Here is a 17,597-nt window from a genome sequence, read left to right on the forward strand (position 1 = left end):
CGTCTAGGCTCTGTTCCTCGGGGAGTGCAGCCCAAAAGAAATGCCGTGCCAGCCCCATGTGTGAGTTTACTTATTTATTTATTTTTAAAAGATTTTATTTATTCGTTAGAGAGAGAGAGAGAGAGAGAGTCAGAGAGAGCACAAGCAGGGGGGAGAAGCAGAGGGAGACTCCCTGCCGAGCTGGGAGCCAGACCTGGGGCTCGATCCCAGGACCTGGAGATGACGACCCCAGCCAAAGGCAGACGCTTAACCATCTGAGCCACCCAGGCGCTCCCCCATGTGTGAGTTTAAATGTTCTGGCTAGTCACGTTAGCAAAGTACAGAGAATTGGGTCAAATTAACTTTCATAATGTATTTTGATTGCACCCAGTGCATCCCAAATCGTATCGCTTGGTCATGTAGTTAATGTAAGTTACTGTTACGTGGGGGCAGGGGCAGCCCTTCCTCGCCGCTGTGCTGGGGGCTTTTAGCGGCACCTGCCAAGCTGTAAGGCAGGGGCCCCCACTGCGCGCTCCTTCTGCAGCGGGAAGCACTTGGTAACGGTCACTGCAGCTGGATGAATCGGTTTATGACATTTTGGGTTTTTCATTCTTCTATCATTATGTCACAGTGACGACAGGCATGTGACACCAGGGGTTTACTTGGAAGAAGGCTTTGCAGTGCGTGTGACTCAGCGTTCCCACAAGCGTCCTCGGCTCAGAATGGCTGTGAGGAGAGCACTTGGCCCCAGGGACCTCTGGGCTGTTTGTGTAGGGGACCCCCTCAGATCAGAGGCACACCTGGGGGCCCCCCGTGGAGACCCCGAAGCTGCGGACTGCACTTGGTGAGAGGCTTCAAGCCCAGCCAGAGCTGAAGTGTGTAAAAGAGAGCCCAGCTCTGAGGAAGCAGCTGTGGTTGGTAATAAGAAGACTGTGTAAGAGTTGGGGACTGTAAGGGGACCCTGGGGGGTGAAGACCACAGGGCACAGTCCTACCCGCTGCCCCTTGGGAGCTCAGAAACTGCAAGTTCGTTCTTTCTTTTCTTTCTTTCTTTCTTTCTTTCTTTCTTTCTTTCTTTCTTTCTTTCTTTCTTTCTTTTTTTTTGCTTTCTCTCTCTTTCTTCTTCTTCTTCTTCTTCTTCTTCTTCTTCTTCTTCTTCTTCTTCTTCTTCTTCTTCTTCTCCTTCTCCTTCTCCTTCTCCTTCTCCTTCTCCTTCTCCTTCTTCTTCGATTTTACTTACTTCAGAGAGCAGGAGCAGGGGGGAGAGGGAGAAGCAGACTCCCCACTGAGCAGGGAGCCCAACATGAGGCTGAATCCCAGGATGCTGAGATCATGACCTGAGCCAAAGGCAGATGCTTAATCGTTTAATTGACTGAACCACCCAGGTGCCTTCCTTCCTTCCTCTTTCTCTTTCTTTCTTTCTTTCTTTCTTTCTTTCTTTCTTTCTTTCTTTCTTTCTTTCTCTTCCTTCCTCCCTCCTTCCCTCTTTCTCTCTCTTTTTTCTTTTCTCTTTCTTTCTTTCTTTCTTTCTTTCTTTCTTTCTTTCTTTCTTCTTTTCTTTTCTTTCTTTCTTTCTCTTCTCTCTTTCTCTTTTTTCTTTTCTTTCTTTCTGTCTCTATTTTTTCCTCTTTCTTTCTTTCTTTCTTTCTTTCTTTCTTTCTTTCTTTCTTTCTTTCTTTCTTTCTTTTTCTTTCTTTCCTTCTTTCTTTAAGATTTCATTAAGTAATCTCTACACCCAAGGAGGGGCTTGAACTTACAACTCAAGAGTCACATGCTCTGCCGACTGAGCCAGTCAGGCGCCCCTGGAAGTTCCTCTGGACACAACCAAGAGATGCAGCATCTACACACAGTGAGTTTAATACAATAATAACAATTCCTTGTGTTAACGTAAGTACACTGAGTATTTTAAATACTTCCTGATTCACATCCCTGCCTGTGAATCAGAGGCCACTGTGGAGCCTGCTGAACTATGATCGCTGGACCTCACCCCAGACTGATTGAATCAGAGCCTCCTAGGGGGAGAGGGGTCCACCCAGGCCATGCCCATGAGGAGCCAGTCCTGGGTACCACTGCCCCAGACTGTGCTAATTCCAGGTCCTTAGGGCCCCTTGTGCTGGCGTCCCCGGACCAGCAGCTATGGCATCACCTGGAGCTTGTTAGGGAGACAGACTCTGGGACCCTCGCTGGCCTCCTGCGTCCGATTCTGCACTTACTGAGATCCTAGGTGGTTTGGGTGGAGGGTTGCCAGAGAAAATACAGGACACCCAGGAATATTGAAATTCCAGATAAACCACAAATAATTTTAAAGTATGACTCAGGCAATATTGGAAACATACTTATATTAAAAAATTGCTTGTGGTTTATCTGAAATTCAAATATAACTGCAAGTATTTTTATTTGCTAAATTTCTCAATCCTATTTGAGTGCACACTGCAGACTGAGGAGCCCGGGCTGAACAATGGCTGGCTTCTCTAACCCTGGCATCATAAAGGACGCCCGTTGTGCTTGAATGTATTGGTGGGGGAAAATATTTTTCCGCTTAAATATGATTGAGCTTTTGAATAGTTAGTCTTCTTTGAAATTGAAAAAATATTTAAGTAGCGTTTGACCTGAAACTACCTTTTCAATTTAAATTCTTTGGTTCAGAACACTATACACAAAACCAAACCAAACCCAAACGAAACAATTACTAAACAGGAAACTTAAATTATGTATCAAAAGCGAAATCCAAATTCTAAGCAATAAAAAGCACATCCAACATCTTAGAGGTAGGATTTAATATTGTCACAGAGACTTATTCGATTCCCATCAACTTGGTATGCAATTTAAAATGATAACGCATTAAAATTTTTTTTTGCTTATTAAAATAAAAAACCTTATTTAAAAAAATTTAATTCCAATATAGGTAATTTGTGGTGTTATATTAGTTTCAGGTATACGATATAGTGTTTCAACACTTCCATACATCACCCAGTGCTCACCCCAAATATACTCCTTAATCCCCTTCGTGTATTTCACACCCTCCCCCTGGTAACCAGCAGTTTATTCTCTGTAGTTTCTTGGTTTGTCTTTCTCTTTTTCCTTTGCTTGTTTGTCTTGTTTCTTAAGTTCCACATGAGTGAAATCATATGGTATTTGACTGATGTATTTCGCATTATACTCTCCAGCTCTTTCCATGTCATTGCAAATGGCAAGATTTCATTCTTTTTTATGGCTGAATAGAATGGACACTTGGGCAGCTTCCATAGTTCGGCTATTATAAATAATGCTGCTATGAGCATAGCGGTGCATGTATCTCTTTCAATTAGTGGTTTTGTCTTTTTTGTTTTTTTTTGGTAAATACCCAGTAGTGTGATTACTGGATTATAGAGTACTTCTATTTTTAACTTTTTGAGGAAACTCCATTCTGTTCTTCACAATGGCTGCACCAGTTTGCCTTCCCACCAACAATGCACGAGGGTTCCTTTTTCTCCACATTCTCACCAACACTTGCTGTTTCTTGTGGTTTTGATATTAGCCATTCTGGCAGATAAAAGGTGATATCTCATTATAGTTTTGATTTGCATTTCCCTGATGATGAGTGATGTCGACCATCTTTTCATGTGTCTATTGGCCATCTGGACGTCTTCTTTGGCAAAATATCTGTTCTTGTCTTCTGCCCATTTTTAATTGGATTTTTTGGGGGTGTTGAATTGTATCAGTTCTTTATATATTTTGGGTACTAACCCTTTATCTGATGTGTCATTTGCAAACATCTTCTCCCATTGTGCAGGTTGCCTTTTAGTTTTTTGATCATTTCCTTCATCGTGTAGAAGCTTTTTATTTTGATGAAGTCCCAATAGTTTATTTTTGCTTTTGTTTCCCTTGCCTCAGGAGACATATCTAGAAAAATGTTGTTACTGTTGATGTCAGAGAAATTACTGCCTGTGTTCTCTTCCTGGATTTTTATGGTTTCAGGTGTCACATTTAGGTCTTTCATGCATTTTGAGTTTATTTTGTGTGTGGTGTAGGAAAGGGGTCCAGTTTCATTCTTTTGCATGTCGCTGATCAGTTTTCCCAACACCATTTGTTGAAGAGACTGTCTTTTTCCCATTGCATATCCTTTCCTGCTTTGTTGAAGATTAATTGGCCATATAATTGTGGGTTTATTTCTGGGTTTTCTATTCGGTTCCATTGATCTACGTGTCTGTTTTTGTGCCAGTACCATACTGTTTTGATGACTACAGCTTTGTAATATAACTTGAAGTCTGGAATTGTGATGCCTCCAGCTTTGTTTTTCTTTTTTTCAAAATTGCTTTGGCTGTTTGGGGTCTTTTGTGGTTCTGGATACATTTTAGGATTGTTTGTTCTAGATCTGTGAAAAGTGCTGTTGGTATTTTGATAGGGATTGCATTAATAAAATGATAATTTAATTACAAGTGTCAACACATAGAAAATGGTCCCTTCAAAATCCAACTATTTTTTAGTTAGAATTATTATATCTATATTAGACAAAGGGTATTTTTCTGTTTAGGATGAAGGTGTATGAGGAGTCTGTTGCCCAGAAATGGGGGTGGTTGTAAGGACCCTCTTGGTACAGGCAGGGGTGGGGGCTGGGCGGGGGCTAGGTGGGAGATGTGGGGTGGAGGTTCAGCGAGGTGGGAGCAATTCCTGATTAATTGATTGTCAGATTGTCACAATGTTGGATATCAGCAAAGCATCTTTGCCCAGTTAGTAAAAATCACGAAAGAGAACCTAAATTCACATGTTTTAGAAACTTTAAAAGAAAAACAAGGTGAAATCCAGGCCGGTGATAGCTGTATAGCTTCAAACATTGAAAACAGTTTCACATTTGCTGGGTCGTATGGTGCTCCGATCCTGCTTTTCTTGTTCTTCGCTGGGAGTGCAAAGAGACAGAGCCCTTTCCCCTCTCTGGCCTGTTTTACTCGACACGCTTCAGGACGGGGCCGTGGGAAAAGGCCGGGCCATCTGTGCGGGAGGTGCGGTAATGCCGGGTTGTAGGGCTCGCACTGGCCAGCTCGTCCTTTGCCCCGTGCCAAGCCCTCCCTTCTGAAATGTGTTTTGTCTCATGCCGGGCTGAGTCACATAGAATAGATAGTTTATCAGCACATGTCCTACAGATCATATTATCAGCTGACAAATATAGCCCGTTAGCGCACAGGCCAGGAGGCTCCAGTGTGGGGCAGCCACGGGTATCAACAGTCTGCACAACCCGGATTCCACTGGGCAGGCGGCGGGCAGGGGCTGGGGCTGCCACGCAGTCACGGGTAGGTGGCCGTCTTGGGGGTGGGGACGTGGCAGGGGCAAGTGAGCGTCTGCTCCTGAGACTGGGGGGGATCGTGGGAGGCCTGGGAGCAAGGGGGCTTGTGGCACCTGCTGGGACGTTGAGGGGGGCAGCGCCTTCCTGTTTATATCTTTCCCACCGTGCCATGGCAGGACAGGGGCAAACACCCCCAGTGGGACACAGTGCAGAGGCTCATGCATTTCTCTGCATTTTAGGGCGAGGACTGAATTTAATGGAAAAGGAGAGAATGTGGCCGGAGCAGGTGGTCCCCAGCAAGACCGCTGCTATGGCGGGAGGGGGGTCCCCAAGATTCCTGCTCCTGGTTCGTGGGGTTTTCCCAGTAAACTGCCTGGTGCCCAAGTCTGAGCTCAAAGCTTTCTGGTCCAAAGTGTTGTCTAGGGGAGATAAATCAACTTTGTTTGTGTCTTGGTGCCCTGAAAGGGATGATTGACATCTGCGCGGGAAGTCTTTCCTCCTGGGACCATCTCCCCCCTGCTGGGGACAGGGTGGGTGGGGAAACGGATCGGAGACCCAGGGGAGAGTCATCTGGTTTTGTAAGCACCTCAGCTCTGTGCTGGTGACTCTTTTCCGCCAAATCCTCTCCAGTAACTCAGGGGCTGGGGCGATCTGGCAGAGAACCTCCACTAGCCTTGCCCGGTGCAGAAGAATCCTCAGGTACTTGTAGCTTACATTTCTCTGGTGACAATGTCTGTCTTCATTTCTTTCCTTCTTTTCTTTCAACTGCCATTTTGGGGGCTTTACTAGGTGCCAGGTACTGTCTTAAGCACTTGACACAAATCATCACACATGATCCTGTCACCAGTCCTCTGTTCCGACAAGGACACCGGGGTGCAGAGAGGTTAGGTGACCATCTCAGGGACGCGCAGCTCTCCGTGGAGGCTGCGGGACTCCTGCCCAGGCAGGCGGGCGGACTCTGAGAAGGTCCTCCTAATCCCTTCCCCGGGGCCTCTGCCTCCCAGCCAGGATTTCCTAGTTTAACAAATTACCATGAAAATAATGGGTGTTCGCAGGGAAATTCTGACCTTGCTACAGAAAATGTAATTTAATTCAGAATTTGGCTGAAATACCGCGACCATACTAACCTCACTTGAGTATTTAGCCTTTAATAACCCCACTGTTTCTACCAGAAGACTCACTCTGTGTTCCAGCACCGGAGTCCGGTCAGTGGCCTTAGGTGAAGATCGAATGGGATTTGTGCGTCACGAAGGCCCCTTGTTGGCCATGTCATTGCCCCCTCTGTAGAGTGGTGTCACCAGGAATCCCCATGGTCACAGTCACTCCCTTAGTTCCAGCAAGGCTGGCGGTGGGTGTCTTAGTCACATGGCGGCTCTGCTGGGAAGAATGCTGTGGAAAGCCTGGAGCTGGTCTGCCCAGAGAAAGAGGGGCCCTTGGGGTTCTGGAGAGCAGGTGGGGACGATGGGGTGAGGCCTCTCTCCCCATGGATGTTCGGGGGGCCCCCCCCCAACCTCAGCTCCGTCCCTCAGACTGTGCGCACACTGTGCCCTCTGCCTAGACACACCTCCCCCCTTGCTGCTGTCCCTCTCCCAGCCTGGCGTGGGGGGGGGCACCCAGAATGGCCGGGCACCTTATTGTGGGCTTCATTGGGTCTTCTCCCCCAGATCCTTCATACCTTAGACCCTCAGAGATGTGAGCCCTGTACCCAACCTCCCACCTCCTTCTGCCCAGTCTGCCATTTGACCAGGACGGGGAAGACGAGGTGACCAGAAAGTGCCCCTCCTGCCTGGAACCCTGGCATTGGGCTTCTGAGTGGGGACGAGTGTTCTGGTGCCAGGGGACATGTTTTTCCGGTCATGCCCTCTGGCTCGGACAGCGGATGGCTCTGTAAAGGGATTCTAATGTACCTGGGTTGTGGAGGGAGTGTGAACAATTATCCAAGCCAACCTGCGTGAACAGTCCCTTTCACCTTCCTCAGGGTCCGGTGGGACCGCCCCGAGTTCCCCCTCCCCACGCGCACCTGAGGGCGCCCCTCCTCTTCTGACTCCGCAGCGGCTGTTCCTCCCCCATTATCAAATCCACACGCAACCCTGAAATGTATCTCTGTGAGCATCTGTTCTCTCCAGATGGAGAGCTGAGGGGCGGGGACTTTCATCCTTCCGCATTTGATGAGTGCCTGGAATGTCAGTTATTTGGGGTTCTCAGGAATCAAAGAACAGAGATACACACCAAGGAAACTGGCTCAACATGCAGGGTTTCTGTGTTGAGGTCCAGAAGCAGGAGCCTGGCTACATCCCCTCCAGGGCTACTGTCTGTCACCATCTGTCCCCTGGCAACCACTCAGGGTCCGTGGCTGACTCTGAGCCCACGCCTGGGGCTTCTCAGGTGGCTGCCCCTGTCGGTAAACCGTGGCCCTTCTCAGCACAGTCCATGGTCAAAGTATAATTAAACCAATGAGCAAGTAGTTCAACTTGGATGATGTTCTGTGAAGTAAATTAGCAAGAGTCTGAGAGAGGAGATAACCGGAGGATCTACCTTAGATGAGGAGGCGATGAAGGCCGTGCTGAGGAGAGAACACCGAAGCTGAGTTCGGGGGCGTGGGGTGCGGGGAAGCCGGGCAGATGGGGGAAGAGGGTCCAGGCAGAGGGCGCAGCGTGTGCGGGGTCTGAGGCACAAAGAAGTGTGGGGTGGGTGAGGCACTGAGGATGAGAGCGGCTGAGGGTGGATCATGCCAGAGTCTCACTGGGCCCTGGGAGGAGCTGGGATCTCGCCCTCATCGCAGAGGGAAGTCTCTGGGGCGCTGGAGCCAGGCGACAGCATGATCTCATTCTCTCACTGTGGTGCGACCAATGGATTGGATGTGGGTGAGTGGGAAGTCCGGACGGCAGCTGTGAGGCTTCTGCACGACCGAGGTGAGCTGTGACCCTGACTGGTGGTGAGACATGCATGCCCTATAAGACGTGGGTGACACGTCGGCTGTGCGGACGAATGTGTGTGTGTGTGAACGTGTTCATGCCCGCATGGTGGGCGGGGTGAGGAAGCAGAGGGCATAAAGGAGTGACCTCCAGGTAATGACAGGGTCAAGTGAGGAATTAAGGCAGCCAGGAAGGGTTAGATTCTAAGTGAGGAACTTCGGAAGGCACTGTGTTTCTTTGAGATATGTGTGAGACATCCAAGTGGATATGTCAAGGAGGCAGCAAGATACAGACACGAGATGCTGGTGTACATTGAGACTGATTCTTATTTTGCTGTCCACTGTATTAATGATTTATTTATTTTTTTAAAGATTTTATTTGTCAGAGAGAGAACAAGCAGGGGGAGGGGCAGAGGGAGAAGCAGACTCCCCACTGAGCCAGGAGCCCGATTTGGGACTCGATCCCAGGACCCTGGGATCATGACCCCAGCCAAAGGCAGATGCTTCACTGACTGAGCCACCCAGGTGCCCCATATTAATGATTTATTGCTGCATAGCATCACCTCCGACACTTACAGCATAATACAAGAAACATATTATGTCACAGCCTCTGAGGCTCGGGAATGGCTCAGCTGAGTGGTCTTGGCTCAGGGTCTGCTGTATAGTTGCAGCTGAGATGTCTTCTGGGGCTGCTACCATCTGAAGGCTCAACCGGGGCTGGCAGATCTGTTTTAGACAGTGGCCCCTCACATGGCTGCTGGCAGGAGGCCTCTGTTCCTCTCTGTATGAAGCTTCTCCATAGGGCTGCTTGAGTATCCTCGTGACACAGTGGCTGACGTCCCCCGGAGCTCACGACCGAAGAGCTAGCGAGAGGAGTGCCTGGTGGGACTTGGTCTCGGAAGCTGCACTTTCACCTCATTTTATTCATTAGCAGTGCGTCACTGAATCCAACCCATGCTTGGTGGTGGTGGGGGGGGGATTAAGTTCTACCCTCTTAAAGGAAAGAATGTCAAGGAATTTGTGGGTACAATTTAAAGCCATCATAGCCACAAAGCAAAATCGAGTTTATTGTTCACTAACCCTGGGATGTGCACACAGACCGGCACGTGTTTTTGTATGGCATGTGGGCACCGCTGGAGGGGGCTAGCACTGTGAGCCATGGAGACCAAGCTGGAGCCCCCCCCAACCCCTCCACTTTCAGGGTCTGTCTACCTGGCCAGCTGTATCTCGCAACTGCCCAAGGTCCACGCTGGTTGCTCTCTACATGTTGGACGCTCTACTGTTGGCAATGGTTGGGCGCCAAGCAGTGGAATCTCTGCTTAGGAGCTGGTGACTTAGCAAGTCCACTTAGCCTCCAGCCAGCTACTCAACTTGAGCTGTCAGGAGACGAGAAGGTCACACCAGCATCTGGGTGTCACCAGGACAGAGAGTGAAACTGACTACAGCAGGTCCCCATTCCCAGTCCGTCTGCGTGCTGACCTGCTGGGCCTTTCCCTCTTGGGGCCGTTGCTCTTGTCCTGAGAGTGTTTCTAGCAGGTGGTAAGTGAGCACAAAACAGGGAAGCACAGGCATGGCTCTGGCCGGCGCAGGGCAAGACAGCAGGGAGGGGCCGGCCGGGAGTTTTCTCTTTTGTGATGTTTAAGTACCTACAGGGTATCTTCCATTTTGCCAGTTGGCCAGCGAAGCCTACGATATTTACTATCTTGCCCTTTACTGAAATAAAGCAGTAAAGCAAAAGGTTTTTCCAGGAGGAATTTTCCTTTCCACCATGAATCCAACCTTTGAGAGTCTCTTGACATGTTCACTCAGGACCCAGAACACTAAGTACTGGAGAAAAAGGAGCCTCAGGTCACTCTGCCCCAGTGTCCTTTCTGCTGCCATGAGTGACATCATTGGCTTCCTTTCCTCTCTTCTAGTCCCAGGTGTTTGCTTCTTTGGAAGATGCTCCGTGGCTGCAGACGGTGCAGCGCAAATCTAGGGATCCGTGTTCTCGTGGCTCAGCTGCAGTGCAAAGCCAGATGGATCTCCAGCAGGGGACTGGAATCAGATGTCCCCTTGGGTCCGTGAATCTTTGCTGTAAAATCCATTGCGGGCTCAAGAGAGTGCACTTGGATGTTAAGTTTTCTTTAGGAGGATATTGCTTTATTTGAATGGAGGGTCTCTCCCACCACATCCTGTAGAGGTGAATTTCTCTTTACTGCTTTGAAATAATATATCATGGTGCTCTTTCTGTAGTTCTGGAGAAACCTAATGCTTAGGAAATTACATTTTACATATTTGCCTGAGAGGTTGTGTTGACTGGAGCTCATGCTACAAAGAAGAGATTAGCTCTGTAAATTTGCCAGGGGACCGTCTCTCTTTCCCCAACCTGCTGAGGGACTGGCCCCTGCATCCGTCCCTGACATCTCCCTACTCTCTGCTCCCCAGTGTGACTTTGTGTCTGGGTGGAGGGTCTCCTGCCTGTCCTGGAATGACTCACTGGCTCCTATTATAAAACCGCTTTTCTGATCCGCTACCCACCCATAGAGCTACTCTCTCCAGGGTTGATCTTGAACCTGCCCAGTTGTCTACGGAAGCCTAGGTTCAGCCCTGTACTGCACAGGACACCAGGGGCTGGGCTGGACCTGGCATTCGCCGGTTGGTTATTTCTTAGCTTCCCGGGCTTTCTGGACAGTACATGCAGACCTCTAGCAAACGTGGTCCTCTCTCACTGCTCTTAGAACCTGTACGTTGTGTCACACACATTTGCAAACAGAACATCTCACAGGCAAGACCTTGATTTAAATTCGGCACATTCAAAACCCTCTTAATTGAAGAGTAGAACCGTCTCTGCCTTGCAAGATACAGGGGAAGTGGGGAACATGGTTAGATGACAGACAGCATACGCTCTTTCCCACCAAAATATGACATTGATATTGATTTACAAGTATTTAAAAATAGAACCCAAAGGCAAAAAGAAGAGACCATTCTTCTAGGATGTAATTCTGAACTACATTTCTCCAAATGAATGCATAGAAACTAATGAGCAATGGGGTGTGTGTGTGTGTGTGTGTGTGTGTGTGTGTGTGTGTGTGTTCATTGCACCCGCAGTTAATGGACTGATCTGGCTACTCCCCAAGGATTTGCTGGTCTAAGAAAATGACAGCCACTCAACAGCTGAGGCTGAGCCATGCTGGTTGGTCTCAAGCACACACACCCTGAACAGAGAGCCCTCCTTCCAGCTTGCAGTACCCGGGGCTGCCTGGGCTGTCCACGCTGCTCGGAAAACTCACTTTACTTTGGCCTTTTGCTTTGCTTTTATGTGTAGAGATCACCTCAAAGTATTTAAGTCGGTCTGGTTCTTTCTCTCTTTCTAATTTTTCTCTCTTTCAGGCTGGGGACTGTGCTCTCTTGTTTTCAGGCTGGGGCTTGGTATGCTTTTATGGAAGCTTTTTTTTTGGGGGGGAGGGTCAAAAGCCAAAACCTTAAGACCTTTGCAGCTTAAGTGCTCCTGAGCTTGAAAATGACAGAGTAAGGAACGTGGTAAAAGACAAATTAAGTGCAGTGGTTTCTGGTTCCGGGTGAGACGGCGTTAGGGGCCCTCCACTGTGTCTGTCCCACGGAGTGCAGCTCTGAAACCCAGAAGGAATACACGAAACAGGAAGATGAAGACTGAAGAGTAACAGGTTGCAAGAGAGTAAGGGAAAGACACCAGAATTCCAAGTGCAGAGAGCCTGTGGTATGTTTCCCATTTTTCCCTGCAGCGTTTTACTGCCTGAACTCAAGGCAGCCTGGAACCCAGAATTGGGCACAAGGGTGCCTAATGTTGCTTCAGGAGTGGAAAAGGGGACCCCTCATACTCAGAGAGTGGGGGCAAATCCCTGTTTTTCTTTTCTGCATCCTCTCATGCCTCAGCCCCCAAAGGATTCAGTGGTGACAGGAGGGGCAAGGGCATGGGGGGGTAGGTTGATAGTGGAGGGCCTCAGTCACTCAAAACGTTGAGAAAGGGGTCCTGCCTTTTGGATCAGAGGAGTTGCAGGCCCCAGAGGGTGGAGAAAACTCTCGATGCTTTCTCCCTCCCCAGGACCTCCTGCTACTTGGCCCCCAAAGTGGGTGCACAGCAAAGCAGGGGGACTAAAGCCCCAGGTCTCTGGCCAGAGGACTGTAAAAGGGAGCCCCAGGAATCTAGAAGAACCAGGGGAACCGAGGAGGGGGAAGAGCTTGGAGAACAACCATGAAGTTGTTGAGAGCCCCTGGGCTCTTCCCTGAGCTGCCCCTAATCAACATGCCTTCTGCTGTTTGAACGGAGCGCCGGTGTGGACCATGGCCTCCATCCCAGGCGGCCACTTGGGGACGCACATGAGCAGCTGAACGGCACGGTCAAAGGACAGTTGAGCAGGCAATCCCAACCCCAGAAGGCCGGAGCGAGGAAACGTGAGGTTGGAACTGAAGCACACGGATCACCCGCTGTGTTAGTCTTCAACGTACTGCCTCTCGACTCTGAACGTAGCCTTGCATGTCTGTACTGTGTGACACACAGCACTGTTACTTTACGTACTTGTCCTTCAAAGCGAATACCAGTTAGACTTTCTCAGGGGAGGGCGCTGGAGGGACAGTGTGGGGGGAGGAGGTCTCCTGCCTGTTCCAGTGTGGACTCTGGACCCCCACGGCATATGTCCACGCCCCTGGTGGCTGGTCAGGTGTTCTTCTCTGGCACTCTGGGGACGGGGGGTGGCCTACCATTTGCCCAGTGAGCCAGACCAGCCGGACCAAACCAGAGGACTTCCCTGCTGTCTGCTGGGCTGAGCCGCAACTTCTAAAACAAGGTTGGAAGCCCTTCCAAGTCTGTCTTGTCTGAGGTCCTCTCCCTCTGCCTTCGGGGTGTGAATGGAAAGGTAGAAAAGATCAGCAAAGAAATAGAAGATATAAAGAACCCAATGGCAACTTTGGAAATAAAACGGACAATCATTGACGTAAAACACTCCTTGTGATCGACTCATCAACATAATGGAGATGATCGGGGGTGGGGGACATTTGAAGATGGATCGCTGGATATTACCAATCTGAGAAAAGAGAGGCAGAGAGACTTCTAAAAAAGCGAACAGCCTCAAAAATCTACAAAACGATATTGAAAGGGCTGATATTTGTGTTGTCCGAGTCCCAGAAGGAGGGGAGGAAGAGGGCAGTGCAGAAAAAAAAAAGAGTTGGAGAAAAAAATGGCTGAAAATCCCCAAATTTGGCAAAAGATAAAACCTCCTGACCAGAGGAACTGGGCAAGTCCCACACAGGATAAATCCAAAGAAACCCATGCCCAGATTCACCATAATGAAACTGAGGAAAACTAAAGACAAGGAACAATTCTCGACAAGTCTGAGAGAACCATGATGTGTCACCTTGACGAGACTTATGGTTCCAACAACTGCACATTTCTTGTGGGAAACCAGGGAGGCCAGAAGAAAAGAGGCAGTGTCTATCAAGTGTTGAGCGAAAAGAATGATCTTGGGGTTCTCTACCCAGCACAAACAATCTTCAGGAGTGAAGGTGAAAAGAAGATATTCAGGTGAAGGGGATAAAGCATTTGGCAGCCAATGTCCTCGGTCTGAGGGGACTGTTAAGAGGAGTTGTTCAGTCAGAAGGGAAGTGCTACCAGAGGGGACATGGGACAACAGGAATGAGGGAAGAGCCACAGATATGGTCCATTATCAGGGTAGACATGACGGGCTAGGGTCCTCCTCGTGATTTCTTTAAAAACATGTCATGATTGGAAGCCAAAAATAGAACACTGACAGATTCAGGGCAGGGGACAATGGCAGCACCGAGGTGAGAGCCTAGGGGACCTCGGTGGTAGTAAGCTTTCCATGTCTCACAACAAGTGGTTAAAATATTGTTTCTGATGGACCATGAGAAGCGAAGCCGGGAGTTTATCCTCTCTAGGGGAGCCCTGAAAAAGAAAAGACTACATGGAGAAACAGTCCAAAACACAATAGAGAAAATAAATGGAATACTAAAAATATGTTCAGATAAACACAAAAGAAGGCTGGAATGTGTAAAGAAGAAAACGAAAGAGGAGTCAAGCAGAAAACGAGTAATAGATGAATTTAGACCGAAATGCAAAGTATCAGTAATTCTGTTAAATATAAATTGCCCAAACGCACCAATTAAAAGACATGGTTGGAATGTGTGAAATACACGATCCAACAAGATTCTGTCAACAGGGGCTCCTGGCTGGATCAGTCAGTGGAGGAAGCGACTGTTGATCTCAGGGTTGTGAGTTCAAGTCCCATGTTGGGTGTGGAGCCTACTTAAAAAAAAAAAAACGTTCTGTCTACAAAGTCTCACATCAAATATAACCATATAGTTAGGTAAAAAGTAAAAGGATGGAATTGAAAAAGTTTTGCAAATCATGTATCTAACAAAGGACCTGGGCTTAGGATATTTAAAGAACTATTACCTCAACAATTACAAAGACAAACGGCCCCATTTAAAATTTGGGGAAGGATCTGAATAGACATTTCTCCCAAGAAGGTATAAAAATGGTCAATAAGCACATAAAAATGTTCAGTCAACATCATTAGCTGTCAGGGAAATGCAAATCAAAACCACTAGAGACCACTGCCCACCTACTGGGACGGCCATGATGGAAGAAAGCGGAAGAATGAGCGTGGAGAGGACGTGGAGACAACGTGGAGACCCTGGGACCCTTATGCACAGCTTCCGGGGCAGCAAAATGATGCAGCCGCTTCGGGGCAACAGTGCAGCAGTTCCTGAAAAGGTTAAACACAGAGTTATCCTAGGGACCCCCCCCCCCATGCTGCGCCCATGTATTTACCCCAGAGAACTGAAAACCTAGGTCCGCACAAAAAGGTGCATCACTTGCACCTTTGTCAGAAATCTCCTTTAGGTAAAAGAATTTTAGGGAGACAAAAGACAGTCCCAGATGTCAGAAATGAAGTGAAAGACAAGTAAATCGGGGCCAGCATTTTCAGCTCATTAGACGAAAATTATGGTTCTCCGGCGTTCCACTGCACAGACATAAGCCAGCTCTCCCACTCGGCCTGGCAAGCCATTCATGGAGAGTACACAGCTGAGTCAGATGATTAAATATTTGGTTTCGTATCCCCACTGACTGCCATTTAGAAGCGTCTGGAACTGGAGCAGAGAATATTCAACAGCCCTACGATTTGCCAACTGACACTGTGTGTGTGTGTGTGTGTGTGTGTGTGTGTGTGTGTGTGTGTGAATCAGGAAATGGATGGAGCTAGATTTCAATGCTGTTAAGTGGGGGAAATTTAAAACGATAACTAGGAAGTTATTTTTAGATAAGGGAGATCAGTGTAGGTTAGTGGAATGAACATTAAAATGTACTTTTACGTCCTGATAATTTTTTTTTTCCCAGTGAGCAAATTATCACTTAAAGCAAACAGGAAAAACAAGATGGGGACATAAAAAGGAGAGAGAAAGCTCACTGAGCAGCCTGGGAGGGGAGCAGTCTGGGAGCAAACCTTTTATTCGGTTTTCATTTATTCATTCCACAAATACCTATGGAGGGCCTGCTGTGTGCCAGGCACAGTGCTGGGCTCGCTTCGAAGAAGGGCCAGGATGTACCTGACTTTGACTTTCCTTGCATTTGGAAAACCACATAAACAGAGACCAGCAGCCTGCGAGGTTTTGTGGTGCAGGGGACCCTCACAGGATGCGTCCCCACGCTCTGGGGTGTGGTTAGTCCCGGCTGGGAAAGTGCTCACGGCGCTTGGTGCAAGGACTGGTTTTGTCGCTCAACAGTGGCTGCTGTGTAGTCTGAGGTCACCGGAGTGTATGTGTGTGTGTGTGTGTGTGTGTGTGTAAGTTCTGATTCACTCACAAACGTAACCTTGAGGATGATACAGCCTATTGGGAAGATGAGATGCTGGAAAATCCAATAGAACATGGAACCATGAAGCTTGTGGAGGGACCAGGGGGCTTTGGGAACCCACAGTTTGGCTGAGAGGTAGGGGCAGACACAAGTGTGGCTTTCTAGAGGAAGTGCCACAGGTGGGTGTTGGACCGACTTACCCAGAGTAGTATCAGGCTTTAAGAACATTTGCAAACTGCCATCTTGAGCATTTCATCATGACTTAAGACGAAGGATTCATTCTTGTTTCATTTTAAAGTTCATGCTAACACCGGAGAACCTGGGTGGCTCAGTCAGTTGGGCATCCGACTCTTGGTTTCAGGTCAGGTCCTGATCTCGGGTCCTGATCTTGGGGTCCTGGGATTGAGCCCCGTGTCATGGGCTCTGTGCTCAGCAGGGAGTCTGCTTGTCCCTCTCCCTCTCTCTCTGCTCTCCAACACCCCTCCACACACACCGCTGGCTCATGCACTCTCTCTCTCTCTAAAATAAATAAAATCTTTAAAAAAAATAAAGTTCATGCTAAAACTTTTCTTCTCTGTGTGTGTGAAGCTGACATATGTATGTTTCTTAAATAGGTAATTTCATGCTCCCAAAATGGGACACAAAGTGGTCGTGTTCGACATTTCTGTCATCAGAGCCTTGTGGGAAACGCGCGTCAAGAAGCACAAAGCTTGGCAGAAGAAGGAGACAGAAAGGCTTGAGAAAAGTGCATTGGAAAAGTATGTGTTTTTTGTGCTTGCCTGTAGCTTCTTTAGCAAATGGGGACTAGGCAGGCTGCGGTCACATCGTGCAGGGGGATGCCCTTCTGGGATTTCTCTGTGACACTTGCTCATTGGACTTAAGAGCCATCCCACTGTTGTTCAGAGCAAATGTCTGATTCCCATAACACTACCCCCCAACCCCCCGCTGCCCCCATGTTGTACGGACCCACATGCATTCCAGGCACCGTACCAGGCTCGGGGGAGACAGCGATGACACAATGAACTGTCTACAGTCCACTTTGTGGAAGGCTGCTCAGCTGGCCTCATGAGGCTGTCTGATGCTCTCCACACCTGGGCAGACCACGCCCTGGGGCAGCTCAAGGGTGCTCGCGGTCATCCATTTCCACCCTCCCCAGCTGAGCGGAATGCTGGGTAAGACTCACTGTACTGATACCATTTTTACTTGGATTGAGATGGGGTAATTTGGCTATGCTCCTATAAACTCATGAAATAAGAGTAAAAGAGCGTTATATGTATATGAAATGAAGCGGAGCGCTTTGGAGAAACGACGTTTAGGATAACAGAGCCACACAATTGACTCAGCATTGCACGAATCCAAAAAAGTATGACCAGCTGGAGAGGTTGCACATTCTGGCGGCTTTGCATGTCTGTATTTTTTAGTCCCTCGGAAGGAACCAAACTGGAGCTCTTACATGATGTGTGGAGGGTGTGGTTGATACAAGAAAGGCAGAATGGGATTCTGATGGGCTGACCCATTCTTGGAGGAGGTCCATGACCCAATCTCAAGTTGGCAAAGGTTGATATTTTTCTATGCTTTAAGTTAAAAGCAAAATGTGTAAGGTGTGAATGTCTC

The 17,597-nt window shown here is 48.3% G+C and overlaps 1 protein-coding gene across 6 annotated transcripts in view; it reads left to right on the forward strand.

Annotated features, from left to right (window-relative positions):
• The first annotated feature begins 637 nt into the window (after positions 1 to 637).
• LRRC2 (leucine rich repeat containing 2) overlaps positions 638 to 17,597 on the forward strand; it is a 42,266-nt gene continuing 25,306 nt past the window's right edge. Inside the window, exons 1-2 of one of the 6 annotated variants that reach the window (XM_045778712.2) lie at positions 638 to 893; positions 16,598 to 16,741. In XM_045778712.2, the coding sequence (XP_045634668.1) occupies positions 16,617 to 16,741 (125 nt within the window). In that variant the 5' untranslated portion in view covers positions 638 to 893; positions 16,598 to 16,616. Of the gene's footprint in view, positions 914 to 985; positions 1,005 to 1,722; positions 1,828 to 5,094; positions 5,246 to 16,597; positions 16,742 to 17,597 lie in introns of those variants that run through there. The other 5 variants (XM_045778711.2, XM_087867103.1, XM_087867104.1 and 2 more) reach the window with 5 other exon arrangements.

This window comes from Ursus americanus, chromosome 14 (assembly GCF_024610735.1).
Source record: "Ursus americanus isolate L20-20 chromosome 14, mUrsAme1.1.p, whole genome shotgun sequence".
Taxonomy (NCBI): Eukaryota; Metazoa; Chordata; class Mammalia; order Carnivora; family Ursidae; genus Ursus; species Ursus americanus.